The sequence below is a fragment of the Neolamprologus multifasciatus genome, chromosome 10 (assembly GCF_963576455.1).
Source record: "Neolamprologus multifasciatus chromosome 10, fNeoMul1.2, whole genome shotgun sequence".
In the NCBI taxonomy this organism is placed as follows: Eukaryota; Metazoa; Chordata; class Actinopteri; order Cichliformes; family Cichlidae; genus Neolamprologus; species Neolamprologus multifasciatus.
In genome coordinates this window covers 18,395,360-18,409,624 of record NC_140448.1, presented here as the reverse complement: position 1 = coordinate 18,409,624, position 14,265 = coordinate 18,395,360, and the positions used below count along the sequence as shown (strand labels likewise).

The 14,265-nt window shown below is 39.0% G+C and overlaps 2 protein-coding genes across 2 annotated transcripts in view; one reads left to right on the top strand and one right to left on the bottom strand.

Moving 5' to 3' along the window:
• The window catches only part of caln2 (calneuron 2), a 36,405-nt gene extending 31,533 nt beyond the window's left edge, over positions 1 to 4,872 (top strand). The window contains exon 6 of the mRNA XM_085174561.1: positions 2,811 to 4,872. Within this exon, the coding sequence (XP_085030687.1) occupies positions 2,811 to 2,938 (128 nt within the window). The 3' untranslated portion in view covers positions 2,939 to 4,872. The remainder of the gene's footprint in view (positions 1 to 2,810) is intronic.
• A 2,411-nt stretch (positions 4,873 to 7,283) lies between these two features.
• sdf2 (stromal cell-derived factor 2) lies at positions 7,284 to 14,130 on the bottom strand. Its single transcript, XM_085174558.1, has 3 exons — positions 13,857 to 14,130; positions 12,063 to 12,259; positions 7,284 to 8,742 (listed from the first exon to the last, which is right to left on the bottom strand). Exons 1-3 carry the CDS (start codon positions 14,038 to 14,040, stop codon positions 8,443 to 8,445), a joined length of 681 nt encoding a protein of 226 aa, XP_085030684.1. The 5' UTR covers positions 14,041 to 14,130; the 3' UTR covers positions 7,284 to 8,442.
• Between the last annotated feature and the right edge of the window lie 135 nt (positions 14,131 to 14,265).

Genomic DNA, 14,265 nt, shown 5'->3' with positions numbered 1-14,265 from the left:
TACATAGCACTGTGCTATGGGTGAATCCTCTGGTTCGCAGAAGCAACCTTTTAAGTGTTGTTTAGCAAAATCCTTCATTTTCTAATCTGCTGCTATATCCATCACAGAAGTTTCATCTGTAAAGTGTTGATCATGTCAAAAAGACTATGAAAAATCAAGACTGCTGAAGTAATATTTGATAAAATCTAAACATCCTGCGGTCATAAATTAATGTCTTTAAGTTTTCGAAGCCAGGAGTAAGACAGATTGAAGATTGACGGCCTGCTAAATGTTTGACAGCTGTAAGACAGGCAATATTTTTCCAGCCTAAGAACAACTTATGTCGCTGAAGGGAGAATAGGGAAATGAAAACCTAAACCTGACCCTGCAGAGCCCAAAATTGCCTGTCTGCTGTGAAACATCCACTGAGTAAGACTAAGACAAAGGTAAAGAAAGATCAAACACATTGAAAAACTTAGAAAGCCTTAATGAATCCACTGGGACTCAGTCTTGGGGAGACCTTAAAAAGAGACAGCTAGAGGGAAATGGTGAAACTAAGCAGAGAAGGGACAGGAGATAAGAGGCTAAAGAGGATCAGGGAACTGCTGGCTTGGCACTCTCTTTCACAAAGTTTTTGGTGTTGAGGGAAGGCTGTATCGTGGAGTTAGGGAGAGCAAAATGGAAAGTATAAAAATGTTGAGAGTTGGAAAATAGGCAGGGGGGAGGATATAGAAGACATGAAGAGGTATAGACATCACTTCTACAGGACAGCTGTACACCTCTCCACATTTAACCCTCTTTCCACATACTCAGCTTCCCTCTTTCATGGCTGCTTCTTTCCCATCTGCGTCCTGTCCAGTGGGACCCCAGTGCCTTTCACAGTTCCTCTTAGATCCCCAAGTCTGAGCGCTGACTTGATTTATTGATGCAGTGTGTGATACTAACAACCTCAGACAAGCAGGCTCACAACAAGGAAACTTTTGGTTGTTACTCCTGCTGCAAGGCCTGTTGGAGGACACATCTGTCTCTGCTCATCTTTTTCTCTCAGTCTCCAAAGATAATGTCTTTAAGAAGGAAAGCAGGGGCCTGTCATCCCAAACATCCCAAGCAGAACAAAAGTTCCACCTTGCGCCTCTTGTCTTTGTTTTTGCTGCAGCTTTGCGTGCATTGTAACCAGTTTTTGCCTCTGATGAATTGATTGTCTTTACACTGGAGATGCTTCAACTCGACGATCTGGGTCACAGAGATAAACTGCAAAACATGGCAACCAGAAATGTTAGCTGCTACTTCACCTGCATTTGTTTGAGTCAAAGAACCAACATGTCTCCCGAGGAACAGGTTAAAATGGTAAAATCTGAATTTTTCATGAAGACCATTAGACACTTGGAGAGAAAATGCCCGCAGACTTTATTTTCTAAACCTTCACACATTCTTTCTTGAATGCCGTGTTAAAACAGTCTAAACTCAAAGGTCCATTTAGTTGCATTTCGAAGCTTTTGGTAATATGTTGGAGTTTTCACTTAGCTAGTGGAAGTCACTTAGATTTGACATGAGCTTTGATTATATGATCATGGAGGTTGCATATGGGTGGGAGACTGTAACCCCTAAAACTGCCTCACTGAGATTGTGAGAACATCCACTGACTTCTTTTTTAATGCTGCACACCAAAACCTGGTTGTATAGCCATTATAAATCACCAGATCAGCATGTAACAAGGCCTGCCTCCATATAAAGCCAATTAACTGTTTTGTTTTTTCTTTTTAAAGACACAATTAACTGTGAGAGCAGCAGAAAACCAAGGGGGCTATCTATTACCTGTTTCATACCATGATGCAACATTTTGAGAAAATGCTGTGCTTGTTTTTCTTGTGAGATTCTCTTGCAGCTGTGATCTAAGTATAGTGTGAAGCTAGCTCCGGCAAGTGGTTAGCTTAGCATATATGCTAACACCAAAGAAAAACCTTCCAAGAAATTGTCCGATCAGTTTTACCTACAAGCAACCATAAAACTCACCAGGTGTTATTTTTGGCCACCTGTGTTGACTTCGAGTATCTGCTGCTTGTGAATGTTAGAAGGTTATTCACGGGTACAAATTTTAAAGCATGGCAGAGCGTTAGAGATGCTATAGTTTCACCTGACTTTTAGGGTGAGTTAAGCTGACTGCCTCTTAGCTCTGACTACACACTTCCTAACATAAAAGTGATATTGATCTTCTGGTTTAACTCCCTGCAAGGGAGCTCTTTTCCCAAAATGTCAAGCAAACACCTTACATGACAGAAGGACCCAAATAGAGGCAACCAGGGCCAGGATAAACTCCAAACCTCAAATATTTTGCCAAGTTGAGGTCATATACAGATGGCCACTTGGCATAGCAAAGAATGCAGAAGATGTAATGGGAGAAAAAAAGAGGAACAGACAGACAACCCATGTAGTAAATCAAAGAAATGAGGAGAATACCACACAGAAGGAAGTAAATTGTTTGATAGCTTGACGACTGAGCGGAACGAGACAATCTGGGAGCTTATTACTGGAGAGCTAGGGATATGTACACTGGGGAGATTGATTAGATTAGTAACAGGTGGTGCACAAAATTGGCGGGAAAAACACGGGGAGAAAGTAAAACAAACCACAGTGCATGAAAGTGAGTGACTTCAAACTAAAACAGGAAGTCACAAAGACTATTCATTTGAACGTGCAGTTTCTATTTCTTTGTTTTCAAACTGAATGCAGTAGCAACTGAATTTACCATGACAAAAAATAAGATGTACAAAAAAATAAAAGGACAAATTATAATAATCTCTTCATTTCTCTTCTTTTTTCACCTCTCTCAGTTCATCCCAAGAAGAAGAATAGGCAAACGTGTGTCAGGAAAAGCCTGATATGCGCCTTTGCTATGGCTTTCATCATCAGTGTCATGCTTATCGCAGCCAATCAGATGCTGCGGAACGGCATGGAGTAACCAATTGCACTGTGAGCATGGGGAGTGGACAGAACAGCCATGACCTCACATCTTGTCTTTGCAGCCAAAGCTGGACCACAACCCAAGCACTTCTCTAAACAATCAGTTGAGTTTTGTTTTTTTTGTTTTTTAAGTTTTATTTGAACTGAACTTACAAAGGCAGACAATGAGTAAAATAAGTAAAATGAAAAGAGTTGTATTGACGATGTCACCACATAGAGTCACTGGATTTACTGATTGTAAGGAACCTGAACTGCAAAAGAATTCTGTTTTTATATAAAACACTGAAATTAAGGGGGAAGGGTATTATTTTGCTGTTTTCAAGAACAAGACCACCCTTTAAACTTGATTTTCTAATTACCGAAAATGTGTATCAGGTGCTTTGAGCCATTCCTAATTACAGAAAGCAAATAATGGTTATTATGGACAACTTCAGAAGTTGCACTGAATGTGAAATGACTGAATGGTGGGCACAGTATTGAAATGCACACACACACACACACACACACACACACACACACACACACACACACACACATATATATATATATATATATATATATATATATATATATATTGTTATGTATACAAAAGACTTTGTGAAACATTTACATTAGTCCACCAGTCTTGGGTCACATACGTTCAATGTGAATCTACAAGAAGCACAACTCAGTACTCAGTGACAACCCACTCAGCAGTCATTGCTATCCCACTAGTAGTATTGATTGATTGATTGATTGATTGATTGATTGATTGATTGATTAATTGATTGGTCAAGGAAGATTTGTGTGAGATGTGAAAAACAGTAGTGTCCACGAGTAAGCTTGGAAAGGTTTACAAAAAATCTAATCAAATGAAGTGAGGACTGAAAAATGTGTTTAGGAATGTACTGGCAGAAAATGTTTCATCTCAGCATGTCACTGTAATACTGCCCAGCTGTGGTAAACATAAACCATGCAAAAGCATGTCACAATATACACTGCCATACCAAACATTACCCCTACTTGTTCCCCATGGATTTCACTGTATATATAATACTACTTAGCTTATGTAATGTATTGTTCCTCTCAACAGCAGAATGTATGAAAGATAGAAACTAGTGAGCTATATCAGGGATAGAGTTGTGACATGCTGTCTAATACAGTTGTTTTCTTGGACAAGGTTGCCGTCTAGTGGTGAAAATAAGTACTGCGGGTAAACGCCTGAACGGGGGGAAGAACACCGCCAATAAATCTGAGCTTTGATATGTTTTTTGTGTCAGTGTCACAAGGGTACTTTGGTCTGTATTGGTCACTTTTTTTAACGAACATTTCTTTCCACATGCCAAACTGGATTGTTGCAATAGTTGATTGAGGTTGGATGAACTCTGAAGGTGATACCTGTTGTAGTTTCTGGGGTCAATGCTGTGTTCTATGGTTCAGATTTAATAGAGTTTTTTTTTTTTTACAAGGCTTACTGGGATGAAAAGTCCAAGAAAGACCTTGTAAGAGATTAGAATCATGCTCCTCTTCTTGCGTAATGGAGACAGCCAAGGTTGAACATCTCAGTGACACAATATATTAAATCTGAGGATGAAGCTGTACTCGGTGGTGTTGGTTTTGGGCTGGGCAATAAATAAACATCATTATTTATGTGCTGAGATTAGAACAGTATTGTGGGGACTGAGCAAAATGTTACGTTTTCATAAACAAATTTAAGGAATTAGTGAAAATTACAGCAAATATTGTTTACAGTTATCTTAACCAAATAGCCCAGCCCTATGTAGATGTAGCTTTACATATGCTAGTGTTTATTATTCCCGATTGCAACACGCCATAACAGCAGTGTAAGCGGACTGCACTGTGCTCCCCTGGGATATTATTGTAGACTTGTTTGTTCCCACTTAGAACTTGGAGCAATTTCACTTGTTTTCTAGCACTTTGGCAGGGCGGAGAGAAACAAAACTGGATGTTTCAGTCAAACTAATGTGCAACCACACGTCCAGCTTAGACAAAATATAAAGAAGGTAAGAGGGGAGAGGGCTCTCTTTAAAAATAAATAAAAAATTTAAGAAAGCTTTGTAAAATCACAGCAAAAATGTATAATACTGTAAATCAGTATGCATGTTCTTGTTCAGGTTTTCATGTCTTTGAAAGACAGGGAATCCAATAATCTTTCTTTGTGGTGGCACAGCCTTGGTCTAAATGTAGGTATGTATGTACTACTGTCACATACTGTATTTGACTTTCCAATTTATACAGTAATAGCCATTTTTCTAGTTTCTACCAGCTATTAATCAAATCAGAGTGCGGAAGAGGGCATTTTCATAAATATGCAAATACAAGGTCACGTCACCAACATCTCTGTTTCACGTCACCTAGGATAGAGTCTGTAGGCCTCACTGTGGATGGTTAAACTTTATATTGAATTCAATATATAGTGTGTTTTCTTCACATTAGGTTTTACTGGAATGTTCTCACTGCCTCATTGTCCTTGTATAAACTGCTGTATAATGTATGCTACACTTATTCCTGTAAGTCGGTTCGTCTTTGATATTGACATTTGACCAATGGGCCATCTCTTCGCCTTTGTCGATTAGCATCACAACCCTTTTGAAACCAGCATAGAGCGCTTTATCTTGACAATTCTCCGATAATTGTGCCATTCAGACATCCTTGCATGGCTATGTAAGGGAAACAAGACCTTTTATCGACACTTTTGATGTTTACATTGTTATACTGTACATCTGTATCAGGACAGGATCAATTCATGATTTTCATGTTTTTGAAAGTTGCTTTTAAGATTTGTTTTTACCAAAACATGTTTTTACCAGTTGTAGATTGTGTAAAGACAAATCCTAACACAGATATGTAAAACAACCTTGGCATGCTGCTTAGAAAAGGAGAAAGAAAACAGCAATAGTTACCAACTGAATGGATATTTAAAAATGCAAATAATGAGTTTAATCTGTTTAATCTAAAAAATTTAAAAAAAAGTTATATCCATATATGTTTATGCAATAAAATTTTGTTTTGATAGAAAAACTATAGTAACTGTGGTTTATTTTGAAAGATGTGCAAGAGAGTTTGAAACAACTTACAAGAATTAAAGCAGCACAGAACGGTCAAATGTTCATAAATTAGCTGCTTAGACTACAGTCATGTGAAAAAGAAAGGACGTCACATGTCGTAATAAAAAATCGATTGCGCTTTATGAACTTAACATCAGTTCAAGTGTGAGAACTTCTGTAAAAGCAGAAGTTTGGGGCCAGTCAGGAAGATTCCTGTGTTTGTGAACACAATGCCAAGAAGGAAAGGTGTTGGCAATGATCTTGGAGAAGCAATTGTTTCTGCCTATCAATCTGGGAAGGGTTACCTATATGGGCAATTCCAAACAATTTGAAGTCCATCATACGAAAGTGAGACAGATTACTGAAGTGGAAAACAATTGGAAAACATTCAAGACAACTGCCAATTTTCCAAGAAGTGGGTGCCCCAGCAAATTCCCTCCAAGGTCACACCATGCACTCAGAAATAAAACAGAGGAGCTCTATTTTAGCCTTCACAGGCTTCAGCTAGCACGTTAAATGTTCAAGATGTTTGTGTGTATTTTTATTATGTTCAGACACATAAAACCTTAGAACTGAAAGTGAGTGTACTTTTTTTGTACATATAATTTTTGGCTCAAAGTAAGTTTGTAAGCAGCAGTGCTTTCACCTAGTGTTTATAATTTAAAGCTCAGGTTGTTGCTTTGTCACTTGCTATCATTGTTGCAGTGTCATTTCTAAATATCAGGCTTAAAAATAGAATGACAGCATGGTTGGCCCTGAGCTCCTCTCATTCCCCACACGGCACATACAGCAACATCCCAGGGTGCTGAAAGCCCAGTATGACATCACCTTCATACAAATGCTCTGAGGCAATTAATCTTAGTGGGTGTTACAGACAAACTGCTTCTTAAAACTCGATTTGGCGTGATGCAGTCTGTAATGTCTAGAGGGGAACTAACACGTTTGTCAGCTCGTGTCAGACGGAGGATTCCAGTGGAGCAATGCTGGCATCAACGCTAACACTAAATCATGATAATTAGGGAGCATAGGTCAAACTCTAGTGAGAACAGCCTCATAGCAGATGCACCCGAACCCCATTAAGCGCCAGATAATGAACCAAAGATGCCATTAGGTGGACAGACAAGGCATTATGCTTAGTGTAATGGTCCAGATAGATATTAACAGCCCAGCTTAGCTGCAAATCCTTCACTCTGTTATCATTGTGGGTGAAATTAACGGGTTGGACTTCATAAGTTAATTCCAGTTTGCTTTAAGGTATAATGTAAGAAATGGAACAAAGAAGTCACACTGACAATGATTTGCATTAAAAAAAACTCTTTAATATGAGGTATTCACTGCAGATTCATTTTTCTTTTGAACCTCTGGAGCATATATAAATGCACAGGCAGCATGAATGTCAAACACTCTACTTTCCCTCTACACTTCTGAGCAAACAAAGACAATAAACAGCATTCAGTGCATTAAAGGGGACCTATTTTCTCCAAACTTTCTGTCATTTACATATGATGGTGGGTTCTGCTCATATTAAATGTGGTCAAAATTACAGTCTATTTAACAGATTTCTTTCCTTTACATGTTTATACAGACATACAGTCCAGACAATAAGCACAGATCCCTGCCCACTTGTTGTGCAGACCTACTGTTTGTAAGAGGTAGCCAATCAGAAGAAAGCTGGCTTGAAGGGAGGGGTAAGGGAGATACTGTCTGAGAAGTGAGGGTCTGCACCAAGGAAGAGGACAGAATAAATAAAGATAAAGATTATATTGAACTTTAAATTCTGAAAAATATGGAGTATAGGTCCCCTTTAACATTAACAAATATCCACAGAAAAAACTGTTTATTTTTCTTATGCGTTATCAGTGTGGGGTAAATCATATGCAACACTGACTTAAAGGGGGGGGGGGGGAGGGGGGGGGGAATCATTTTCTGTATTAATACTGCTTCGCTGTCACTTGTGTAAAACATGGTATAAGATACCATAAAATACAATAAAGACTCCGCTATGTAAACAATTACAATGTTTTTTAGCATAAAGGCACAACTGTAACAATGTCTTTTTGGATCAACTGAACACAGGACGACTTTTATTTATTTTTTTTATGTGGAAAACCTGCAGTGTCTTCTGTGTTATAGTTTAACAATAAATTAAAGCTAACAGGACAACTTCTTGTTTGACATACTTGTTACAAAATGCAAAAGAAAAAAAAACATTAGTGTTGGCATACAATAAAACAGTATGTTCAATACTCAATGTCTTCTTGTACCTTTTAAGTCAAATTATAGTGCCAATCACAGATTAAGTCTGAGTGTAGCTTCTGGATCTATGAGTTTCTTGTATTGTTTCCAAAGTATGTTCTGGTGAAGGAAAGGGACTGCTGGAACAGATATAATTAGACACAGAAATAGGTAGAGAGGAAAATAGAAAAAGACAGAAGCAGAGAAAGAAAAGTGAAGTTTAGAACTCTGTGTGTGGGTGACTGTAGTCTCGACTGCCTCCTGGGCTCTCACTGGGCTTCATGAAGATACCCTCCATGGCTTTCCACAGACTGTGCTGGCTGGGGCTTGACATAGCATGAACTTCTGTCTGGCCGTGGATCGGTCGTCCATACTGCTCCCCCGTCACAGACAGCAGGGCATCAGTGGCCCTGTGACGGAAGCGGACGGCCTCCTCCCGCTTCCATACGGATCCCCCACACTGAACCGTCCACTCATCGAGGTGGTCTCCTTCTCCGTTTTCGCCAAATGCGCTCACCTCCTGTGAAAAAGGAGAGAGAGATCAGAGGACTAGTGAAAACAGAATAAAGAAGAAGATGAGGTGCTTTCTTTTGTGGAAGCTCTTTGACACCCTACAATGTTCCAGACATTTAAAAAAAAATAACCTCCTGATGTTTTTATGCATGCACGGCAGACTAACCTTTACTAGACATTACTGAGCTGTGTGTGGGAATGAAAATATCTAGATCAGTCAGATTAGACAACAATCTTTTACCTGGCAGCACCCTAATCTATGTAATATTAGACTGAGCCCGTAGAACTGTCTTCAGAATTGACAGCCAGCATTAGGTCATTATGCATCCTGTAAACTCTGAAGGTGCCACCTCTCACCTAAACCAAACAAAATTATTAAATCACAATTCTGTAAAACTCCTTAACCTGCAGGATACATCCACCCTATATAACCCCACCCTTTTGAACCGATAGGCTCATTTCCCTCCAAATCCAAATGAAAACAAAGGGGGTTATTAATATTTATCAAAAGAATATGTCAAGACTGCTTGAATGCCCTTTAATCATCTTACATGTGATGCAGTGGACAACACATTTGCCTGACATGTGAAAGACCATTTGTTTGGAGACTGGCAGAAACCTAGCTTCAGGTGGTCACGAGCTAGCGTGCTGCTAGTGCCTGTCCCAAGATCAGATAAATGGGAGGTTTGTGTGAGGAAGGGCATGTGGCATAAACTCTGTGCCAAATCAACAACCCACTGGGAAGTAAAGGAACAACTCAAAGTACCTTCTGATAATAGCTAAGGACAGTGAAATTCCCAAGATGGTGGATACCTCAGTGATGTGAGATAAAGTCATGCCAACTTAAATCATTAAAACTTAAATAACATTCAACGATTAACTTTGAACTTTTTTACCACTGACATTTTAATAGAATTTGTAACTTTTTTCTTTTTCTTCTTTTATTAGCTGCTATTACCTGTGATGAACTGGAGATCTTTCTTGGGTGTATTCTCCCTCTCCCCCTATACCATTTGAGCTAAGTCTTAATCACACTCTGACTCTGATAAATGGTTTAGAAGATACATGCATGGATGCTTGAATGTGCACATCACATCATATTCAGAAGCTTAACCAGCTTCGGTCTGTTTTTTCAGGGGTACTTACTGGAGTGAGAACAAATCTGTTGTAGACCTTGCAATCGCCTGTCCATATCTGACCAATGTCCTGCTCTTTGCTGCATCTAAAGCCTCGGTCAAACAGACCTAGAAGTCAGTCGGGGAGTACCCTGGCAAACCAAAATCCTTGCGACCTCCAGCAAACACTAGACCAACTGAAATTAAAAAATTTTATTCGTTTGTGGTTAGTGTCGGTGAATACAGCTTTTTTCCTAGCAACTTGTGGTTGTCAGGGGTTTCCAAGTGGTTTCTAGGCCTGTGTGACTGTGGTTGCCCCTGTGTGAATGGGGCTGCCCCTGGGACTTGTGCAGTGTGGGGTACTGTCTGAATCTAATTTACATGTTTGGATTTTATATATGAAAAATCCAGATGTGCAAATCACTCATCTTTTGACATGACTGAGGCAAATCTGCCCAGACTTAAACGCGAGGCATTGCTGGTTGTGGTTGCCAGGGGTCACCAAACAGTCTCTGGGCCTGAGAAAGAAAGTGATGGTTTCCTTTTTTTTTTAAATTTTTAGATTTTTCAAAAATCCTTATTCTGTCCTTTGCAGTTTTCCAGCTGCGTAAATATAGCTGTTGACTGTGTTAAACAACCTTCACAGATTTTAATATTTATCAGTTAATAGATCACAACGCCATGTATACTTTTTTTTTTTTATCTGGTGTCTTATCTCATCACCAAAGGTTCGGTGAAATACATCCCAGTCCACTGAATGGTGTACTAGTACCACTCATACCAAATTACTGGGCTTCATGAGTGGATGAGAGACCTGACAATATAAAGTGTATATTATGCAGTCATAGTTGTCTATGTACATGAAATTATTTACTATTGTGCTAATTTCACATTGATATACAGTTGTACTAAAAGCTTAAAGATTATTATAGGAATGTTTATTATTGGCTATTGACCGGATAAACTAATCTTTCAATCAGAATCAATCTGGATGAATCAGTCTTGTAACTCACAAAGCAAGCTTTTCCACTAATTTTTAGATCACTCAAAATGATCTAACACACCCAGATATTTATTGGCCAAGAAAACGTGATACAATCAGCCATGCCAGATCCTTCTGAGTCCCCATACAAATGGAAATTATAGGTGTGGAAACTGTTCCCAGTGCCATACTAGTAAAACCACATTGTTTTTTTCATCCACCTACCGGTAAATATTTTCAGACTATAAGTGTGATTACAAATTTATGAAAGTGGCAAATGCGGTTTGCCACTTTCATAAATATTATGCGATAGCAGCCCATTTTAATAATATGTAATATGATATAGCATCTTTTTACAATTTTGTGCCATTGAGCATGTGCCAGCACCCCCTGGGGATTTATTATTGAAGAGAAAAGAATTTGCAGAACTTGTACTCAATGCAGTTTCTTTTTTCAATTTTTTTTTAATTATATTTGTTTTGAGATGTGATTTGTTAATATTGGGATGTTGGTATTTTTAAAAAAATATACATCACTGATTTGTCCAAAGTATGAATATTTGTTGTAAACTGGTTTTATAATTGAGGTCATTTATGAATTTAAGTGACAATTTCAGAATAGGAGACATGGATGGTCCAGTTTTCGGATCAGGTGGTGATGTTAAATGTTATTTGGCTTTTTGAAGATTGTGTTGAAGTTTCGAGTGGACTCATTCATTACCTGATTGATAGTATGTAGTGTGAGATGTCTAGCCACGAAACTGTTTTTTTTTTGTACATGACGAAGGTCACACAGACTGAAATGTTGTAAGTCAATAAAAAATGATGATAAGCTGGACAGTGTGTGGAGGTTATATATTGTTCCACCCAATTATTTCTTACAATTTCAGCATTTCTTTATCATGTAGAAAAAATATGATGTACAGTTGTAATTGCACTTCTTTTTTACTATATTTTAATATCTCAGATATTAAATGTAAAGAAATATAAACTAAAATTTCTGTTTTCCTAAGGTACGCGTCTTCCAACCCTCTGACACTTTGGTCAGACAGTGTTCTCACACTTTCTTTTTTTTTTTTTTTTTTTCTGTTCTCACACTCTCTGTTCTCACACTTTCTCAGGATTTGGGAGTTTTATGCTGACCTGAGGCTGTTTTCCCAGAGAGTTTGTTAAATCCCATACATAGCATCAAAACTCTCAACTTTTCCCTTGTACTTCTCGCACCACCCACCTGGTTAGATGACAGCGGGGAGGCGAAGTAGTGGCTATGCAGGTTACGTCCTGTGTTGACATGAGTGAGGCGAATCGTCTGCCCACACTTAACTGGGGTACCTCTGTGGCACAAGGCATCACTGGTCCCGCGAACACTCCAATAGCTGTTGCTGTCTTCTACTGCAGAAACCCCTGTTACAGACTGCTGTCCACTACCTGCCTCAGAGACACAGTCAGCAGAGGATTGTTAAAGATATTAGAGACAGTTCAAATAAAAAAATCAAATTTCATCTAGTATAGAAGATTGTGATTTAAAACCAGTCCTCTTTATAACTTATGAGCTTTGTGTATGTGATGAAGGTTAGGTTTGCTTTATTGGTCGGTTTTTGGCAAACAGCAATTCCATATGCTGGTGTGCAACTACAAGTCAGTGTGGTGAAACAATGTTATACCTAGAGTTTTCTGAGTATACAGTAACATTTCTTGTTATTTCCTTTTGTGACGCATTATTGCATACACCAGTGCCAAATGCTGATATTAGGATTAAAACATGCAGGTACTCTAATAGGAAACAGTAGAGGTGGAGGTATTCACTGGAGACAAAAGGAATGAAACGTCACGAATATCAGGGGTGATTTGTGACAGAAAGATCGCGGCAAGTGTGAGAAGGAAAGGTTTACAAGATGGCAGTGAGACCTGGTGTGATGTATGGTTTGAAGACAGTGACACTGACAAAATCACAGGGTGCTGAGCTGGAGGTGGCAGAGTGGAAGATGCTTTGATTTTTGTTGGGAGTGACCAGAATGGACAGGATTAGAAATTAATATATTAGAGGGAGACGTGAGGTCAAGCAGTTTAGAGACAAAGTTAGAGAGACAAGGCTGAGGACATGCAGAGTTTCTTACAGAGGAAAAAAGAGTGACATGGTGGCAGATGATCTGCTGTGACAACCCCTACCCAAAGCTCATGGCTGCTGGTGAGGGTAGGGGTGAAGATTCACTGGTAAATCGACAGGTTTGCTTTTACACTCAGCTCTCACTTCATTACAATGGACTGGTACCATGGGTGCCAATCTTCAGCAATCTCCACTTCCTGACCAGGAGTGTGCCTTCCAACCTTTTCAAGCTAGGATCAAGGCCTCAGACTCAGAGGCGATGATTCTCATTGCAAGGGCACCAGCTTATTGATTATTGTTGTATCATGATACCATCCATCTTCTTGGAAACATATCATGATAGTATTTTACTGTGTACAGGTGTCATTTGCATCTGTACTCAGAGTTTATGGGGTTGTTATAACTCATACATACCTCTAAACCTCTATCGCTGACTAGTACTTGCACATATTTAACACCACCCTGGGTTCTTGCTCTGTCAGCTAGTACAGATGGAAAGAACCAGTGTAAACACAGTTTATGCTGCTGACTTAGAGAGGCTGCATTTTGTGTTGGAGATGTGATTTCACCTTCGCTTCTTCATCTGTCAATAAAAGACCACAAAGAAACAGAAACAGTCGTAACTGTGTTCTAACTGTGGTTGTGCACATAAACGTTTTTATTTGTCTCACCAGCAAACCTTAGAAATTGAGCTGACCTCCTAAAACGTGTCACATTAAACTGCAAACATGATGGAGTTAAGTTGAACATTATGACAAACTCACACTGACACAGTTAATGGATGAACATTAAAAAGTCAGAATTGTATTTTTATCCAACAATGCAAACTTAGTTATGAAGGAAAATAACTGTAGTTATTGTTAGCTGAAAAACACAAGTGTTTATGAATGAAAAGATTAGTTTTGACAGCAAACTTACCGGACCCGTAGCGTACGTCGTGCGAGTGTAGTCTCACGTTGTGCTTTAAATTCAACAGTTTAATGACTGATCCGCAGGTCACAAAGCTCAGTTCCGTGCCAAGGGAGAGTCCAAACACACAGGAAAACAACAACAAAATGGCCTGTACAAAGCGTGGCATACTTTCACAGTTTAATTTACCCATTCCTTCTTTGTATAGAAGCCAAGCACATCCAGCCGCTGATGCTTCTCAGAGATTTGACTTGTTTTTCGCTACGTCATTAAAAACGTACAGTAAGCCAGTGTTGAGCTCAGGAGACAGCGCCTCTAGCGGCTCGGAACGGCAACTGCGCGGTCTTATTTGGTTTTGGGGTTATTTAAGCGTACTATTTGGCATCTCTGTGCTATAGTTAAATGATATTTATACTAG

Coding starts and splice junctions, on each gene's coding strand:
- sdf2 (XM_085174558.1), bottom strand. CDS start 14,040: ATGGGTAAATTAAACTGTGAAAGTATGCCACGCTTTGTACAGGCCATT. Junction 12,260..13,856: donor CGACGTACGCTACGGGTCCG/GTAAGTTTGCTG, acceptor TCTCTGAGGCAG/GTAGTGGACAGCAGTCTGTA. Junction 8,743..12,062: donor CCCCGCTGTCATCTAACCAG/GTGGGTGGTGCG, acceptor CCTTTTTCACAG/GAGGTGAGCGCATTTGGCGA.